This window comes from Curcuma longa, chromosome 5 (assembly GCF_044706935.1).
Source record: "Curcuma longa cultivar G26 ecotype Majalengka, Jawa Barat chromosome 5, ITB_CL_G26_1.1, whole genome shotgun sequence".
Taxonomy (NCBI): domain Eukaryota; kingdom Viridiplantae; phylum Streptophyta; class Magnoliopsida; order Zingiberales; family Zingiberaceae; genus Curcuma; species Curcuma longa.
In genome coordinates this window covers 8,791,673-8,811,160 of record NC_133865.1, presented here as the reverse complement: position 1 = coordinate 8,811,160, position 19,488 = coordinate 8,791,673, and the positions used below count along the sequence as shown (strand labels likewise).

The following is a 19,488-nucleotide window of genomic DNA, read 5'->3' as shown; positions in this document are numbered from 1 at the left end:
AATGATCATAAAAACTTTTCATATGCCACATCGATTATGATGAGTGGAAGAACTTATTAGTGTCCTTGAGTGTCATCAACTGAATTTTGATATTCTATTCAACTTATAAAGAGAGGAAAAGAAGATTTTGAGGTTATACGTGATTCCACCAACGTGATGCACATGGACAATTCATTTGGAAATAAAAAATTTACATTATTCATTCTAGTAATATGCCAGTTCTTGAATGGTGAATTGGATTATTCTTTGTGAAGGGCATTAAGTAGTCTCCGGGACATAGCTGAATTGGTTAGACGGGACCGATTTATTGAAGTGGACAAAAGTTGAATTTTCGTGAAGCCAAGGTAATGCCCTCCCCATCGTGACCAACTGTAATTTTCCGATTTACTTACTCGCATATGGTTGTAGGACCGATTATGTAAGGTCGCTGGGATGATGAATTCTATCTTTTATTGAAGTGAAGGGCATTAAAGTATATAAAGGATAGAATTTAATCAAATAAAAAATGACAATGGCAAGAACAGGTTCCTATTAGAAAATCTAAGGCGTTCATGTATCTGAATAAAATTGTCTCCGATCATCAGATCCAAAACTCAAAAGAAGTGGTTTCCGACAGGATCAGTGTAGTTTAACAACTTCCATCCTTTGGTTTGGTCAAAACTCTTTTTATCATTCATTTTAGATCCTAAAATGTAAATCTCCAGCATATTTCAGATCATGACCTAGAGAGAACATGTTAAAAATCACAGAAATAGTTCTTAAATCATGTTAGCAGTAAGCCTTAAATCTGAAGCATTGTTTTTGATAGTAGGAATCTGAAATTTCTAAAGCATTCCACGCCAAGAATCAAGGCGAAGTCGTAAATCCGAACAAGATGGAAATTTCGATGGAGACGCGCATTATCGCACACGAACGCATGAAATCCGAAGAAGCCGGAAAACCCTAAATCGAGAGCCATCGTCCACTCGAGCAATTTTGCACGGAAATCGATGGCGTACCTGATGAGCGAGGGGAAAAAACGAGCGCAGCTTGCAGATTTTTCACGGAAGAAACAATGCTTTGCTCCATCGGCTGCGAATCTAACCAATTTGGAGGAATCGCCGTGCGACGGAGATGAAAAGAAACCCTCCGTCGAGTCACCGCTGCTCCGTCAGTCGCTTGGTATTTAGTTTCGACTCAGGAATCAGAAGCATTATTTCAATATTTCATCCTGATATTCGAAAACTTTGTTTTCAAAAACTAGATCTGTTTCAAAAACTAAACTCAGATAGATCATTCTGTTCTAAATTAAACATGATCTTATTCCTATCGAAAATCACATCAAATTTGGAAAAGATTTTATACAATTGGTGGAAATTATTTTAAATACTGGAAGTTAGAGTACTAGTATGAAAAGTGGATCTATAGTTTAGTCTATAAAAATTTGAAAAGTGCAGAAAAAACATGGAAGCAAGCAAGGCAAAGGGAGGGCGGCAGAGTTGTGGCGGTCGCGACGAAAATGAGAGGTCGTGCCGGCCTCAACTCCCGCGAGAAGACGACAATGTCATAGCCCACGCCGTTTCTCCTTCCATCAGAACTTGTTCACCTAATCTGCTCCTTCAAGATCAACAAAACATCGAGGGGAGAACCGTGGTGTGTCTAGCCTCTAGGGCTCTTGCACCTCCTGCAGTCGATGGCGTCCAACGGTCACTCCCGCGCGTCGGTTCGAACCGAACGCCAGGTTCCTCCCTCGAAGGCCAGCGGCGCTGGGAACCCTCCGGCGCGACCTAGGGCGTCCTCGGCCAAGCGCTCTTCCAGAGTCTCCGTTGAGGATGACAACGGTACTCGTTCTGTTCTTCTGGAACTCTCCATTTTTGCTGCTTTTTATTATGGTATATTGGTATTCTATGCCTTTTGGTTTAGTAAAAATTTGATCTTTGAGTAATGCCTTTGCTGCAGAAGATGGAGTTACAATAATTCCATTGGAATAAGGAGTGCATTAATAAGATAACATACAAATGTATATATACGAAAGTAGTAATCAATTAAAAAGTGAAATGAAAGTTGTTCTTCTGGAGCATACTTGATGAAGAGACTGGGAGAAACTGCGAGTGAAACAGAAAAAGAGCATGATACCAGAGATGTAGGATCGAATTACATAGCTAGAGAGGGGTGAATGTCCGATAACTTGAAAATGTCTATTCCCTTGCAAGTGCAAGGCTTATGCAAATATTAGATTATCAAGAAACTTATTTCTATTTGCTAGTGTCAGAATAAAGCAACAAAAATTAGATGACAATGCTATAAGAATGCTTAATGTGGTTTAGGCCACTTGTTCTACTCCATGGCCTACTGATTCGTTAGGTGAACCAATCCTTGAAAACTACTATAAAGTCTCCTTCACAAGAGGCGTAAAAACCTCGTACAAGAAATCTTCTCTTGCTACAATATTAAATGAAATGAGCAAGATAGAAGACACAATACCAAAGATTGGAAATCATTATTCATGACTTTTCTCATACTATAGCTGTTCATTTTTGTTCTTGAAGTACTGCCATAGAAAAGCCTAATCGATAAATTGGAAATCATCCTGGATTGTACATGATGCTGCCAATTAAATAATATTATATTTGTACTTATTTATGGCTAAGTTGCTGATATACATATTTCCACTAACAGCTCTCTCGTTCCAGTCTGTAAACTATTCAGCTGTATGTCAATTTACTCTTTCCTTGCACAGATTCTGTAAGAGTAAGAGTAGCAGTTAGAGTTAGACCTAAGGACACAGAGGAACTAAACTCAGATTTCGCTGACTGTGTGGAGCTACAGCCAGAGGTTTGCTGTTTCATGGTCCAATAGCAGTGCCTTTATCTTATTAGTCAAATTAAAGTTTTTTTTTGTCAAACCTAATTTGTCTTGCAGTTGAAGCGATTGAAATTGAAAAAAAATAATTGGAGTTCGGAGTCCTATAAATTTGATGAAGTTTTTACTGAAAGTGCTTCTCAAAGGCGTGTTTATGAAGCTGTAGCTAAACCTGTTGTGGAGGTAAGTCATATGTGCATTTTAATACTCTGTTGCACACTATGAGATATTTAGCAGGTCTATTGTCAAACTTCAGCATATTTAATATATATGTTTGAATCTTTGTGGATCTGTATAGAGTACCGTACTAACATATTTGTTGAAACTGATCAGTGCATATTATAAAATGTTTGATTTATAGATATTTTTCACCACATCTAGTTTATATTTTTTCCTTAGTACTCAAGCTTTTGATAGTGTCTCATTGAATCATCGATCATGAGCTGTTTTAGCTTCATTCAGTGTTGCAAAACATTATGTGCTGTTGACCTACCTATATGATCCCAGTATATGTTTTGCATCTAGTAGATATTTTTTCAATTTTTCTTGTTTGAATTTTTAAATGTAAAATTTAATGACACCTATTCAAGGTCCAATTTTAACATATCATAATACTTATCTTACCAAACTTGATGGAGACTACAAGTGTTATGCTTATTTATCTTTGCAATTGATTTTTGATAATTCATTACTTGACTACCTCTCCCAAGCCTGATGCTGAATACCAGATGCAGGTTAATGTACTATCTCCCAGAATCATCCTGATTCCTTGTTCAGTTATACACCCTTTAGTAAAATCTACAGAATGACCTTTTGATGATATGTAGTTGCATTTGGTTGGACATTTCATCAAATTCTATAGTGTCCAGGTTCTCAGTGGGCAATGATTAATCCTTAATTATATGGACCCATCCTATTCTTTGTGGGTTGACTAGGTCAACATTGAAAGCTAAAGGCTACATTTACTTGGAGCGAAGGGATCCAAAATGGAAGGGGAGAGAAAGGGATGTTTACTTGGGTGGATTGTTGGCGAGAAGGGAATTGATGAGGATCCCATGCACTCTCCTTTCAACGGAACTCAATCAACCCAAATTGGATGGATTGGAGGGAGAGAAAGAAGGAAGTGGTAAAACGATCATTACACCCTTTCCTCATTGTCATCATCGACTACCAATGGCAAGCTACCAGCCAATGTTGGCCGTAGTTGACATCAATGGAGCACCATTAACTATTGACCACTGCCACCACTTTTCAAATTTTGGATGGAGGAGAGATTGAGGAGAAATTGAAGAAAAGGGGAATAGATGAAAATTTTCATTCTCTCCCCTTATCTCCTTGTCCAATTAAAACTCAGTTTTGGAGCTTTTGACTGCTGTTTGTGATTTTGAAGCATGCCTCAATATATTTTCTACACTAAAAATTCTAAAGCATGTGTTGCTATAATGCTCTTCGATCCGCACCACTTGGTTGGACAAGATGCTTTCTCTCTTGCAGATAGTTGTAAGCTTGACTCTTTTAACTACAATTGATTGCATTGCTAGGAATGGTTCTTGATGTTGCAGAATTGCATATCATATGGTTGTTTCTCAAACTTGAAAATTTGATTATTTAATTTTGGTATTCTTTTGGATGGTATCTTCAATATATCCTCTATTTTGATATACCTTTGCAGAGTGTTTTAGATGGGTATAATGGGACTGTGATGGCTTACGGCCAAACAGGTACTGGTAAAACTTACACAGTTGGACGGCTTGGTAAAGATGACCCATCTGAACGTGGTATTATGGTTAGAGCTTTGGAAGGCATATTTGCAAATACAACAGCTGGCTCAGACACTGTGACAATTTCTTATTTACAGGTTCGTACAATAGTACCTGGGTTCCTTTTCTTGTTTCCCTTCTCATCTCTATAGCTTCCACATAACAGTTGTCTACATTGTCACACTCTGCATATCATGTCCAATTCATTTATTACATTCTCTATCTTGACATTATATTTCATTAATCTAATTTTTAAGAAGATAAATAGTAGGTTAGAATAGGATAAATTATTGATGATTTTTGGGTTTGTGATTGCCTCCAGATTTTTGAATGATTTACTAGTTCTAGCTGACAGAGCTTCTTTACCCATGAAGAATTTCAAGGAGAATACCACTGATTACATGTTGATACAGCTGATTTTGTCAAATTTGAGTATTCTGATTGTCTTATTCATATTTTTTCCTTAGTTATATCTGGAGTCAGTACAAGATTTGCTATCACCAGATAAGACCAATATCCCTATAGTTGAGGATCCAAAAACTGGGGAGGTGTCCTTGCCTGGTTCTGCTGTTGTTCAGTTAAATGACCTTGATCATTTTTTGGAGCTGTTGCAAGCTGGTGAAGCAAATCGGCATGCGGCTAATACCAAGCTGAATACTGAATCATCTCGAAGCCATGCAATTTTAGTGGTGGGTAGAGCTGTGATTCACTCATCCTTGATACTTTCCAAGATGAACATTTTAGTTTTACTTTTAACATACGATTAGAAACAGTTGTGCTTAAGTATTCTGCTTCTTGTCATGTATCTAGGTTCATGTTCACAGATCTTTGGGCAGAAAAAAGGAAAATGAGGTCTCATCCTTGTCTGATGGAACAAATGACAATCTAGCTTCTCACCATGTGCCACACATTTTAAAAAGCAAGTTGTTGATTGTTGACCTTGCAGGCTCTGAAAGAATAGACAAATCAGGTATGCTTCTACAGTTATAATTCGTTTTATGTTTGATTCTATTGTTCTAAGGCTAATCAAAATCATTTTAATCACACATCTTTGTTGCATTAATTCTTTACATTATAGCTTGTATTGATGTTATTACTTCCCAACTTTTGCATTGAAACCTCTACCATTGATTCATGGAAATGGAAGGTCTTTCTTGAAAACAAGATTAAATTTTCAAGAAATTCAAACTATTTGAAACATGTGTAGGATTGGTGTGATGATGGCTCTGACTAGCTAAAGAGGAGGGGTGAATAGATAATGATCTAACTCTTGTTATATACAAAAAATCAAGTTTGTTAGATAACCAAGAGGTGCTCTTGTGTGCATTTGATTGATCTTGTCAAGATTGCAAGATACAAAATAAAAATAATGCTAGCAATAACACATTGGATTTTACGTGGTTCAGAGCCTAGCTCCTACTCCATAGCTTGTCGATTTGTCAAGTGAATGATTCCCACAAATCTACTAACAATCCCGCCTTTATTAAAGCCCTTCACAATTCCAAAACCTTAGAAAGGCTTACAAGTCTCTCCTCTCAATAAGAAATGTAAAGGAAAGCTTAGAAGGAAAGTACCAAGAGCTTGTAGAAGAAAGTCATCTCTTCAAATCGTAAACCCTTGGGGTCTTTCCAACATGAGCAACAAATTGCACTCAACACACAATGTGCACACAGTCGCATGCCAAACAACCTGTAATACTTTTATAAGAGAATCCAACAATTCTATTTTGCTCGCCTCTAGTTGACTAGGAACACACTAGTTGATTGATTGGGTAAAAGTAGTTGTTAAACAACTAACAACTCTCTGGGCAGTCGCTTAGGATTTGTGTTGAGTTGACTAGAATTCCTATCTAGTTCTAGACTACTTAAACATCTAACTTTAATGGATTTAGTTCCGATTGACTCAAGCCTGAATAGAAATATTTATTCTCCAAACCCCTTATGTTCAGTGAACTCTTGAATCGATCGAAAACTCCAATTGACTGAGACTCACCTCTGATTGTTTGAATCTCTTTGGGGATGATGCTAACCTCACTCAATTTACACCCTGGTAAGCTTACATAAAGCTCATGATCGAGCTTAACCATTGCTACAACTAGGAACCAAATACCCTTTGGTTAAAGGCTAACTACAAGCCACTAAGTAATCTAGGCCCCTACATAGCCATACAAATTATCCAATAGCATGAACTCAAAAATTACATTTCACTTGTAATCTCACATAGCACATTGTTTATAGATTTTCAACCTTGTTGAGACCTTCAATCTCTCGGATGCACCAAGCCCTCTAAGTTTGCTTCAAAATTTCTTTAGTTTGCTCCAATCTTCCATCCCTTGCTTTTCACTTATAGAGTCTACCTCATATCATGTTGTCTTAGAGTTCATTGCCTTAGAGTATGCTTTGCTAGTAGGAGTTTCTAGCTCCTTGGTTGCTCCACGTCATCCTTTGTCAATCAATTATGAGCTCACTTGCAGTTCCTCAAGCTATTGAATCAACAATCTCAATTGCTCCATGCTCCTTGTCCTAGAGTCTACCTCCCTAGGAATTTTTGGTCCCTTAAAATGCTCCAAGACATATTTGCCAAACACTTCTGGTCCACCTCGTTACAAACCTCTGAGCTACTGAGCACAATCCATCTAACTTTATTGTGTCAAGTCAACCATCACAATAATTTGACGATGTTGATTCACAAACACCATATGCACTTTGCCAAGTCCCTGCACGCATGCACATATCAATACCACATCAACAAAATCTCAAAATGTACTGCAAACTAGAGATAACAAACAAAAAAACACAAAGGAATTAAGAAAGTAAAATACAGGAAATAAAAAAAGGTAGATCAGAAAAAAAAATAGAAAGCACCTGAAGCTTTAAGTGATAAAGCTTAAACCAAGGCTTATAGACTAGAATTTCTTTCCAAGTTGAGAAAATTATTGTACACATTATAAGTAGTGGTATATTATTGATGATTTGATGTACATTTTAAAGGTTATATTTGTCTTAGATTTAGCCTATCATCTCAGTCAAATTTTTGGTTTCAATAATGTTAGTAGGTGGTTAACATGTCAACACTTTTCATTTTTCACTTGAATGTTACAGGAATTGAAGGCCACATGATTGAAGAGACTAAGTTCATTAATCTTTCACTCACTTCATTGGGAAAATGCATTAATGCACTTGCTGAAAACAGTCCTTATATACCAACAAGAGACTCCAAGCTCACCAGGCTGCTTCGTGATTCATTTGGAGGTAATCTTTTCCACCTTTTGTTTCTGTTTTTCATTGTTTTGTCCTACTATACTTTTAGCTTCAGGATTTCGAGCTCCCTAAATCCCCCCTTTTTTTGCTCCATTTACTGAAAATATAGAGGCAGTTGGCTCTTTCCTAACAGCATAAGCATTGGTTCTGGTCTTTACTAATGGTTAATCTTTGGGCATTGGTGATCATGTAGTCAAACTTGACATGGTATTGTTCAAGGATCTCTGTTTGAATTCAACCACTAATAAAAAGAATTAAGTCAATTGATGTGTTAGACTTGTGCCAGAGCAGTCTGCTGACTGACTTCTGAGGACCATTAAACATCAATTGTCTTATCTATGCTGTGTCATGGTCCAATCCCAAGTCAGTAAGCAGAACAAGATCACACAGCAAAATCACAGACATTGTTGGGGCGGGTCAATCTTTCCTTCTCATGTCTCCTTTTGTTCTCTGCTCTTCTTGTCCTCCCACATCTTTCTGTTTGGTGAAGGAATTTCTCTGTCCTTGTGCAGCCAATAATAGGGGTAGAGAGGAACAGACAACAGCAGGCTCAAGATGCAAGGTTGCTAGGGCTGTGGGTGCTCCAGATTTGCTTCTAGGGTTGATGTGGAAGGAAAAATTGATCACTTATATTTTGTAACTCGTAAATGAAAGTTTAAGCAAAATCTTGATGTGTGCTTGGGTTGTTGCAAGCCTATAAGGTATACCATTGCATTTTAAGTCTTCATAACAATATTAGAATGAGCATAGTAGTGTTTTGTTGCAGCTAAGTGTCTCAGGGGTGTGGAAGTAATGAGCTATTAGAGGCCACTCATCAGATTTTTTGGAAAAATTATTTGAGTTAATATTGTATTAATTATTATATACCACATTATATCATATTCATCTTTTTATTTTTTACATTACATAAGTATACTTTGATCAACACCTTTTGGTAAAATATTCCCTTTTAGATGGTAACTTAAGATTGTCATTTCCTTGGTGAGAATTACATCTTGATATTTCTTGGATGCTTGGGAGTTTTAAGAAAGCTACTGAACCAAACTAAATAGAATGATGTGACATCCCTTTATTACTTTCTCATGGAATTTTTCACGTACCATGAACCAAATATACCTTTGGGATAAGTGATCAGCCAATCAACTATGATAAATCTTTTCCTTTTGTGGAATGAGAAATTATTTAATTGCTTAAACTGGCAATGGCATTGCTAGATGCCTGGAAATTTTGAAGTCACTGAATCAAATTAGGATGATGATGATATTCCATTTTACATTCTCGCTGATGTTTTCACATACCATGAACCTAATGCACCTTTGATATAAGTGTTCAGTCAATTAAATAAGGCATATTTTGTTTTTTTGTGGAAGGTGTATTTATACAACTCCTTAATTTGGTTTAGCTGTTTATTAATAGATGTCTTGGTTTCTTGTCCAATTGACACTCAATGGTATCCTTCCCATGCTAAAAAGTAGTAGACATGGGTTACATCTGTTAATCAAATTTGGCAAAAAGAGTATTTATCATAGACAGGCTAGAGTATTTTGAATTGAATGGCTTTGGACATCAGTGGAATTTGATTTGGGCTTTTGACTTGGACAGTTATGCTTTTGATCTGCATGTTTTGTAACGAACCAAATCATGCCTCTATGTTACCTTTTCTGCTGCTCACAGAAAATGGAACTAGCAAATATTCATTGTTTTGAAATTCAGATTTGTCTTGGGAAACACCCATTCCTTCTTTTCTTCTAATCCATCTTTTTGGTCTGTAAATTGAGTTTTCTCTTGTTCTGCAGGCTCTGCACGGACCTCTCTCATAGTTACAGTTGGTCCATCGGCACAATATTATTCTGAAACTGCAAGCACGATATTGTTTGGACAGAGGGTTAGTATTTTTGAAAAGACTGGTAAAAGGAGTCTTTTAGCAAATTCTAGCAGGAACCATCTTTATTTGCTAATTCTTCTTTTCAACTTATTATTGTGTTTGTTCTGTTGATTTGCATGTAAGTTAAAAATTTTAGTGAATATTTGGTCACAATTGTAATCTATTATAAGGTAAATACACTAGGCTGTCCTACATTGATGAAACATCTCTTTTTGGCCTTCCACACTCCTTATAAACTAATCTATCAGGATTTTCCTATAGATCAGTTGTATCCCCTTCATTATCCATTAGTTGTCACTCAATGTCAAGTAAACCAAAACTTTGAATTGTATCGCATTCTATTAAGGTTCTAGCATAGTGCACTTTAGGGGACGTGATCAAGGTTCAAAATATCAGTTTGGTATTTGACTCCTTTTATGGCCAGAGGGTTAGGCTGGTAAGGGATGAGGTCAAAACCATGGCATAACGATGCATTTTGAAATTTCATATCTGTGCCTCTCGGTACTATTTCACTTGTTAGATGAGATTGGAATCGACACCAAGAGAGGGGACACTAGACAGAATAGTCACTTTGACCACGGGAGCTTACAAAGGGAGGGAACATAAATGCTAGGAAGACATTTGAGGTCAATAGAAGGAGAAGGTCTTTGAGGTCAACCACAATGGAGGATAGAAAACGTGCAACCTCTTATTCTTCTTCCACTTATTTTTATTCTCCTGTTGCCTTTCCTCTTATTGCACCTCCATCTTCCATATCCTCTTGGTTGATACTGATCAATGCCACTTGATACTGACAGTTGGTACACCAATTGGCATTGCCACAATCTTGCTGTGGATAAGCACCTAGATACTGACATGGAATGAGGGTTGAAACCTCGAACAATAAGTGCGTATGTTAACTTACATGCAAATGTAATTCTTATTCTTTATTCAGAATAAACTAGTTTATTTCTTTTCACCCAGAATCAGAGAGTGAGTCAGGCAAGTTTGATATAGTGAGGTTACAATATTCTTTGCGTGTCAATTTTTCTAAAGAATTTTCCATTTCTTCCATTGAGTTTCCTTATATCTTCCAACTTTCAGGCAATGAAAGTTGTTAATACAGTCAAATTGAAAGAAGAAGTGGATTATGAGAGTCTGTGTAAGAAGCTTGAGTACCATGTTGACTATTTAACCTCAGAGACTGACAGACAGCAAAAGCTTAGAGAAATTGAGAGGGAGCAGATGGAAAAGAAATTGAAAGAACAAGAAGCATTAATAGTTGAAACAAAAAAAAATTTTGCCAGTAAATATGAGGTATCATCTAGATCTTGATTATGTTTATGGAAAATATGTTAGCTTCTGTTGTTTATTCTTTGTTTATCCAGTTTGCTGTTAGTTATTTTTTTTTCAGTATGTTTTTTTGACCTTGTTTTATCATTTCTTTGAGTTTTAACTTTCACCGTGAAAAATTATTTGTAGACATTATTTTAGTCTGTATACAGATTTTTTACATGTTTATTTAAAAAAATTCCTTGCTCTAGAGCAATGTGACAAACTAGTTTTTAAATTTCACCTTTTTCTTCATAGATCTGACATTTCCTTAACTTATTTCAGTATTTGGAGAAACAAAAAAATCATTGGGAGTTCGAGGCTAAAAAATTGTTGAAGGAATTGAACATTCAGAAGAATGAAAATGATAGATTATCTCAAGAAATTGGTCATCTCGAAGCAAACTTTAAGAAGATCAAGGTATTGGTTAGTCTTGGTATTGTTGCTGTTGTTAACTTGTTATTTGGTCAGTTTTATGAATTTTGTATATTAGCATATTGTTTTGTATAGGGATTATTGATTGATGTGGCTGCAAAGTTGCTTTTATTTTCACTTGAACTGTACTCCTTTGCAGGATATTTGGAAAATGGAAATATATTAGTGTAACAATCATTTTTTTTGGTGACAAGTTGCACCAAAATAGATATGGATGCCTTTATGATAGGTAGTTTCTACTATGAACTTTGGAGCTTGCCTATTGCCTTTGAACTTTTGGAGATAACTATCATTATAATGATGATATTGATCTCAAGTATTCAAATGCTTGTCTATATGGTATCTTTAAACTGGTCAAGTACTTAAAACTAGCATGAGAAGATCTTTATCCAAGAGCTAAATCCGATCATACTGGCTTCAAGGATTTAACTATTTGACAAGTGTATCATGTAGAATCCTTCCTTTGTTTACTGGTTTTGCCTAAAGAATTGTACTACTCTACTAGAATGATTTGTTTGATACTAGTTGTTATATGTTTTTTTTTCTCTTTTCCTGATAATTTGATTGCTAGGGCTGGCATATTGTCATTATGTACCAACCCTATGTACGTCTAGATTCAAATTATGTTAATTTATTCACATATTTGCATGACCAAACCAGCTTATTCACATATTTACCAGGCTAGGAGCAGCAGAAGAGTGCTTGTTTTTTCTTAATCTAAACAATATATATATTTTTACTTATTTGTGTATTCAAAACAAGCCGACCCCACCTAGTGGGATGAGACTTGGATGTTGTTGTTGTGTATTCAAAACATGATCTTTCTCGGGTGAGGAGGGGCTAAGAACTCCAGATATTGGACCAGCCAGTGTAAATCCATTGAATGTTGTAGTGTAATACCTGTAGCATACCAGTTGAAGCATTGATTACCATTGGCATGATGGACAAAAAATATGCTTCAACAAAGCTTTGACAACACCAGAACTGTTGCTATATTATTGATAATACAACTCATTCATTCTTCAATTCCTTCTATCATGTTATATTAGATAACCTGGGGTGGTGTTTCTCTTAGCTTTCGTTATGCATCTTGTATTTAGAATTTTTAACATATATCTGTAGGATGCCTGTGGCTAAGTTTAATTGACTTTACATTAGATTTTCTCTTTGGTACTCCTAACTCTATTTTTTTTAGTAGCAACAGGAGCTTGAAAGTTCGACACATCAGAAAGTACTTGCTGACACGACAAATACGTACCAGAAGAACATAGCAGAGCTCATCAATCAGCTGGAAGATGAGAGGTCTCATTGTACAAATCTAGAAGAACAGTTGTCTGTTATGAAGAAGTCTCTGAGTGATAATATAAAATCAGTCCAGGTATTTGTTTTTCTAAATACATTCTGAGGAAGATATTAGGATGTGTTATATGATGTTTGTATTACTTTTGGTCCTTAACTGTTTGTCTGTGGCTTATGCTTGTTCTGTAATTTATCTTTAACTCACTAACTTCATAATTCTCAGACAAAGTTATATTTGTTTGGTTGAGCTTGTCTGTGTTGGTTGCCTAATTTTAATCATCTTAAGAAAAAGAATTTGGTGAAGTTCTAAGCTCGACGCATGAAAAGTGTTGTACAATTTATTGTCTAATGTACAATATATACAAACAATATATTGAATTAAGGATTTAATTGTCTAGTGTATAAATCATGCATCAATCCCTTGTATGAAATTCAATATATCTTTCTCAAGCCCTTGAGTAAAATGAACCTTGAGTAGAACAGGCTCAGAGGCATATCTGCTCAGACTCCTTTAGAGAGCCAACAACTAAGCTTAGAAGGCTTCATAATTCATTAAGGAAACACTTGATTGCTAGCTTTGATTTTTGGCCGATCATAAAATGTCATCATGCAATGTATACTTGGAAATCTTAGCCAAATTGATATGCTATTTAAGTATATATTCACCATCTATTTGTTGTCTTGAGCAATATTTGCATATCCATGACTGCACACTGCTGACAGGCTGCTCATTATTGACGTCATTTTCAATCTGGTTTTACAGTTCTGATACTGTTAGACTAGGTAAAGTTCTTGCCTCTTCAGCTCTAAATATCTTCTTTTCCAACATCACAAAGCATAAACTGTCCTATGGATAACAAATTCCTACACAGAAATTGAAAATGTTATGCATCTTTCTAATTGATTGACAAATGATGGTTTTGTTATATGATCACCCTTCATAGTAATATGAAGGTGTTGTTACTGTTTGATTTTATGAACTGCATTGCCATTTATTTGATTCTATCATCATAATTACACTTCTTTATATTGTCATGCACTTCAAACTTCAGGAAAGAATTGTTGATGATCTCACAAGAGAAAATTCAAAGTTGAATGAAATCGCAACTAGTAAAATACAGTCTCTAGAAGTAATGAACAGAGAACTGTTGATGGAGAAGGTACGCTTAATATTACTCAAATGGGCAAATAGTTTGACTTAAAATTCATCTTGCATATTTGTGACGCCTAAAATCAACAAAAATGACAAGTCATAAATCTCAATTATCTAATGTTTGTTATGTCACTTATATTCCCCCATTGAGCTCTGCATAAGTACTTAAAGATAATTTCAAGCTCAATTAGATCCATTCATCACAATTACATAAGGTTTCTTAATGTTTTGTATGTTTCACACCTTCAACCTTAGATTTTGACTCAACTTGTTTATTCTATTAAGTATTGTATTCATATTGATTATGCCTAAACATTCACAATTAAGTTACTTTTTTAGCTTTGCTGCAAACCCCTATCCATCCGTTTCAAAAATATGAACTTTTTTACATTGACTTTTTGCATGTTTTGTTCTGTATTTTAAAACACTAGGAAAAATCTTTATAAATTTACGCAATACATCATCAACATTATATAACTGTGTAGGCTAATAGTGGAGCTTTATAAGTTTAGATGAGGTAGCTACCATTATCTTGGATTTAAACATTTTGGTCTAGTAGTTGGGTTTGATAAGTTAGTTCTCTCATCTAAATGGGATGTGACATGCAAGAGCTATAATTGACGGCATGTGATTATGTGAAGCTCAATGGTGGTTACAGCATCATGCTGGTAGCCATATTCAATAGTTTACCATGCCTAGGATTTAGTTCGCTCTGATACCATTTGATGAGAAAATTGATCCATTAAGCTTTGAGGCCCCTAGCTCTCCTACTAGTAACTATATCATGATACCTATTTTTTATGACATTAAATCACTAGATATTCCTTTCATCTTTGAATCCCACTGAAATAATTGTCGAGGATTCTACTACAAGCTTATTTCAAGTCACTAAAATCATATGTAAAATTTTCTTTTTTCTATGATTTTACGTTGGTTGTTTTATCAAATAAATGACATCTATGTTTGAATTTTCTGATGTGTAATCAAATTGATTGTTAAAACTGTCTTCTATTCTCCTCTCATAACTCTTTCCCAATGTTTCATGATTTGACTCACCAATTTGATCCCACTATAATTAGGACAACATTGTTTGTCACATTCATCTGTATGAGTATCTTGACAAACTTTCCTTTGGGCATCTTAATTTGCAAAATTTTATTAATTTAGTTAACCAACTTGACCTTGTAACCTCTTTTAAATTTCATTAAGAATGTTACTTGAACCTATATTTACCTTTATTTCCTTTAATGCTTCCTTAACTTTATTCAGCCTAATATCACAAACAAATATATGGTTCCTAAAATTGCTATACTTTTCAGCCTTTTAAGTCTAGTAGAGTGTTCATTAAATGAATTGGAAAAAAATATACTTAATTGCATTGTTGTCAACAAAGAATCATGTAAAAGGTCCATTTCATGTTAATAGGACAGGACCATCATATTGGACCCTCAAGCACTGCTCTATTTTAAATGCATAGTATTTATGAATGGAGGGTTAAGAGTATAAGACTTATCTAGCTGAATCGTTGGAGCTGACATAGTTTTATGACGATGAAAATTCATTTATCAATATTACCTTGTTAGATTAAATTAGTACTTGTATGAGTCCTTTTCCATTCAACTGAACTTTTTCACCCCAATCTTTCTAAAGTGACAATTTATGCATTTAGTTGTTATTCTACTTGTTAGAATCTCTAAAAGTTCTCCATGATCATGTTTCCAATTGAGACTCATAAATTAGCAATATATCACCTATAAATAACATGGGCTATGGAGATTTATCTGATTTGCAGATTCATTTAGTATCAATTTCGAGAAACAAGAACTTAAAGCTAATCAGTTATATAAATCTATATGTACAAGAAATGATTATATACACTTATTATGGTTCTCTCACTAGTGATACAAATTAATCTATTACAATGTTTTGTTTTCACTTAAATGCTGTTTTAGTGAAATTTTCTTCTGGTATATTCTGTACATACGTTATTCTAAGTCAGGTTGTTTTGGCTGTGACAATACAGAACAAGAATCTTGCAGTTGACATTTATCCATGCACCACAAGAATGTTATGGTGTATAGAAATTTTATTTTATTTTTTATAAAGAAGGATATGGAACACATGATAAAAAAGATTCTGTAGTATATTGACAAATTGTTCTTTTTTTTTTTTTGAGAATGTAGGAGTTCTTAAATAAAGAGCTTGAATCTTTGAAAGACAAACTTTTAGACGAAGAAAGACAAAGAAGATGCCTTGAAGGTGAAATTGTGAAATTGAAAAAATTCTTGATTGATGGAAATGCAGAAAATGGGGTAACTTATCTATTTTTTTTCAAAGATTTATTTCCTACCTTCTATATTCTGTGTTTTTAACCATCCTTTCTGTTGTAACTGCTTCTTACAGTCTAAAAGATCCCATTGGGCAGAAAATTCAACCAGCTCAACTTTGCCTTTTGAAAATCCATCCAAGTCTCACAAGTTGAGAGAAAGTGTATCTGCTCAAAAAGATACCATTTCCAAAATCTTTGAAGAAGGTGAGTTTTTTTTTTTGTGGATTGTTTGAATTAAGAGATTTTTTATCCACTTTTGTGTGTGTGTGTGTGTGTGTGTGTGTGTGTGTGTAACATGCATTTGTTTTTCATTTTGTTCTCAGTTGGTCTATCAAATATATTGCCTTTGTTAAAGTCTGAAGAATTGGACGTGCAAATCCATGCAGTAAAGGTGGTTGCTAATCTTGCTGCTGAAGGTAAGTAGTGGTCTTTTAGTTAAGGGTGAGCTCTATATGGTGAAATTTTCTAATCTAGTGACTGTGTTCCATTATACTTTAATCATAAGTATAGAAGTTCAATGCTGTCTTTTTATTCCCTAGATAGAAGTTTCACATTCCCCATCTGTGTATATGTATGGATCAAGTTCATGCAAGAGTCATATTATCTGAATCAATCAATAATCTCCAAGAATAAAGTAAACTAAACTCTCCAACAAAAATTCCATTTTCCCACACATTTAAACTGGTTTTTTAATCTGTTAGTCATTGTTAAGTTGTATTTCAGAGGATCCATGAATATGATAGACAAATTTACTCAATAGACTCCAAAGCTAATACATGTTTCTGAGTATGAACATGCAAATGCTAATGATATATCCTCTGTAAATTTCCATTTTCCCACACATTTATTTCTGTCTCGGCTGTTTGCATGCAAATTTTGCAGATATAAATCAGGAAAGAATTGTCAAGGAAGGAGGTCTGGATGCTCTTCTCATGCTTCTCGAAATATCAAAAGATGCAACTGTTCATCGAATTACTGCTGGTGCTTTAGCTAACTTGGCTATGAATGGTAATCAGAAAACGGATATATCTAACTGCATTTTACTAATTCTTAGTCTATGGTAACTATTAGTTTTATTTTTGTAGTTTTTGTTTTACTCTGGTTGCCATTTCTGTGAGAATTTGCACGAGCTCTTTAGATCCTGCTAGTCAAGTTTTTGTAACATGTGGGTTCTAATGTAACAATTGTCAACATTAATATACCAATCTGATTTTATCTTTATATCAATGTACTTAACTGTATAGGTTATGCTGAAATGCTATGCAGTTTTAGTATTTGTTGTCACTGCATTACAGCTAATTGGCCATTCCTACCAGCATGAACTTGTACAAAGGAGATCATATGGTTGCTTATTCTAGTAATCCGGATCTTTCTGCTTTTAATTACACTAAACTATCCTGGAAAGTCTCATTTAACAATCCAACGTTTGCTTTCGTTTCTTTGTAGAATGAAACTTAATGAACTATCTTTTGTAAGAATTCACATGTTTTGATGGTTGCAGTTGATGCTAGCACAAATTTTGATCTACTAGATCAATGATTCATGTCACCAGGGTTATAGGTGCTAGGATATAAACATTAGGAGGTTGAACAAAAAGCCTCATCGCATTAGTTGACTCTTCTTGAAATGTTAATTCATACTTTCTGAAGTTCAAAATTGTCACTACACTGACCGCATCTAGGTACACTCCATTCTAAAATATAAATCATAAATGGACACCATGCCTATTAACAGTTTGACTAGATTGGCCTCTGCATTCCAACATGTGGAGTAGCTTCCTTATTATGTAATATGTTTGTTTTAGCATTATCATTAATATTTACAAGACAAATTTTGATGTACCATTAAACATTATTTCATCTATTTGCATATCTGTTGTAGGTTCGAATCAAAGTTTAATAGTAAGCAAAGGGGGAACTAGATTACTTGCCAATATTGCATCAAAAACTGAAGATCCTCAAACTCTTCGGATGATTGCTGGCGCAATTGCTAATTTATGTGGAAATGGTAAGGTTTCTATATAAATTTGTCAGTTTCCTTCTCACAGCAAATTAAATGGGCAACTAGTTTTATCACACTACTAATTTTTTAAACTTATCCCTGTATTTCTTATTTATTTTTAGTTAATTATAGTTTAGTTTCTATTCGTTACCTTGTTTCCCCTCGCAAATTGACTAGCAAAATATGTAGTTACCACATCAGTACTTCATATAGTCAATGCAATAATTATTTTGCTTGTTTTCTTTTACTTAATTATAGTTTGGTTCTGATGTGATTTCTATGCCTTGGATACTCTTCAGAAAAGCATTTATGAAAAATTATGCAATATCCAATGACTGTTCTTATTAGTTAACTTTTGACAAATATTCCTTTAGAGAACAGAGATGGAAAATGTAATTGCTGCCTATTCTTGATATTGTAATTTTCTTTCAGCCTCTATTGATTTATTTCCACTTTAGTTTTAATATTTTTCATTTGAGTAAGTTTTCGCAGAGTAACTTATCTTTAATTCTTTTGTTGTAGCATTGTATAATAATATATTTGTAATAGTTACTGGTAAATTTTCACAGAAAGTAACATAGCTTTACTTTTTTTTCTTATCTTTTGTAGCATTTATAAAAATGTACTTGCAATAGTTATGGGTAAGTTTTCACAGATAGTAACTTGGTTCAATTATTTTCAAAACGAGCATTTTACTGATGTAAAATTCTTTTATAATAATTATATTAAGGAATCAAACTGATTTATGAGGTTGTATATGTGCATGCGATGCTTGAATATATCACATAGACTAGACACAAAGAAGATGATTCTTATATGTTTGATTTCATGAAAAGGAAAAACAAATTGACAAAATAAGAAGGGAAGAGCTACCTGCAACTGATGTGTTTTCTCAACCAATTAGGAACCCCAAATTTCATACTATAGGAATTATCAAAGTGTAATTCAAACAGATGTTGAGAAGGAATTTGATAATTATGAAGAATTTAGTTATCATTTTTGTAGTTTTCCTGTCCGACCAATCATTAGCAATAGGAATGTGTGGTGTGTTCTGTATCACTACTTTCTTTAACCAAAGATTGGCTATTACAGGAAAGTTGTTTTGTCAGGGGGTAAATTATTGTTGGTTATATCTATTTATACTTTAATCAAATCCAGATTTTTCTTAAGATGTGATTATGATAAACAGAGAAATTGCATGTGATGTTGAAAAA

General features: G+C 34.5%; 1 protein-coding gene across 1 annotated transcript in view; it reads left to right on the top strand.

The window, feature by feature from the left end:
• The first annotated feature begins 1,672 nt into the window (after positions 1–1,672).
• The window catches only part of LOC141829190 (kinesin-like protein KIN-UA), a 20,888-nt gene continuing 3,072 nt past the window's right edge, over positions 1,673–19,488 (top strand). Inside the window, exons 1-17 of the mRNA XM_074716606.1 lie at positions 1,673–1,820; positions 2,720–2,814; positions 2,902–3,024; positions 4,514–4,699; positions 5,069–5,290; positions 5,412–5,571; positions 7,703–7,852; positions 9,658–9,746; positions 10,830–11,042; positions 11,343–11,477; positions 12,691–12,870; positions 13,844–13,951; positions 16,128–16,256; positions 16,348–16,477; positions 16,597–16,689; positions 17,156–17,281; positions 18,155–18,280. Coding sequence (XP_074572707.1) covers positions 1,673–1,820; positions 2,720–2,814; positions 2,902–3,024; positions 4,514–4,699; positions 5,069–5,290; positions 5,412–5,571; positions 7,703–7,852; positions 9,658–9,746; positions 10,830–11,042; positions 11,343–11,477; positions 12,691–12,870; positions 13,844–13,951; positions 16,128–16,256; positions 16,348–16,477; positions 16,597–16,689; positions 17,156–17,281; positions 18,155–18,280 — 2,413 coding nt within the window. The remainder of the gene's footprint in view (positions 1,821–2,719; positions 2,815–2,901; positions 3,025–4,513; positions 4,700–5,068; positions 5,291–5,411; positions 5,572–7,702; positions 7,853–9,657; positions 9,747–10,829; positions 11,043–11,342; positions 11,478–12,690; positions 12,871–13,843; positions 13,952–16,127; positions 16,257–16,347; positions 16,478–16,596; positions 16,690–17,155; positions 17,282–18,154; positions 18,281–19,488) is intronic.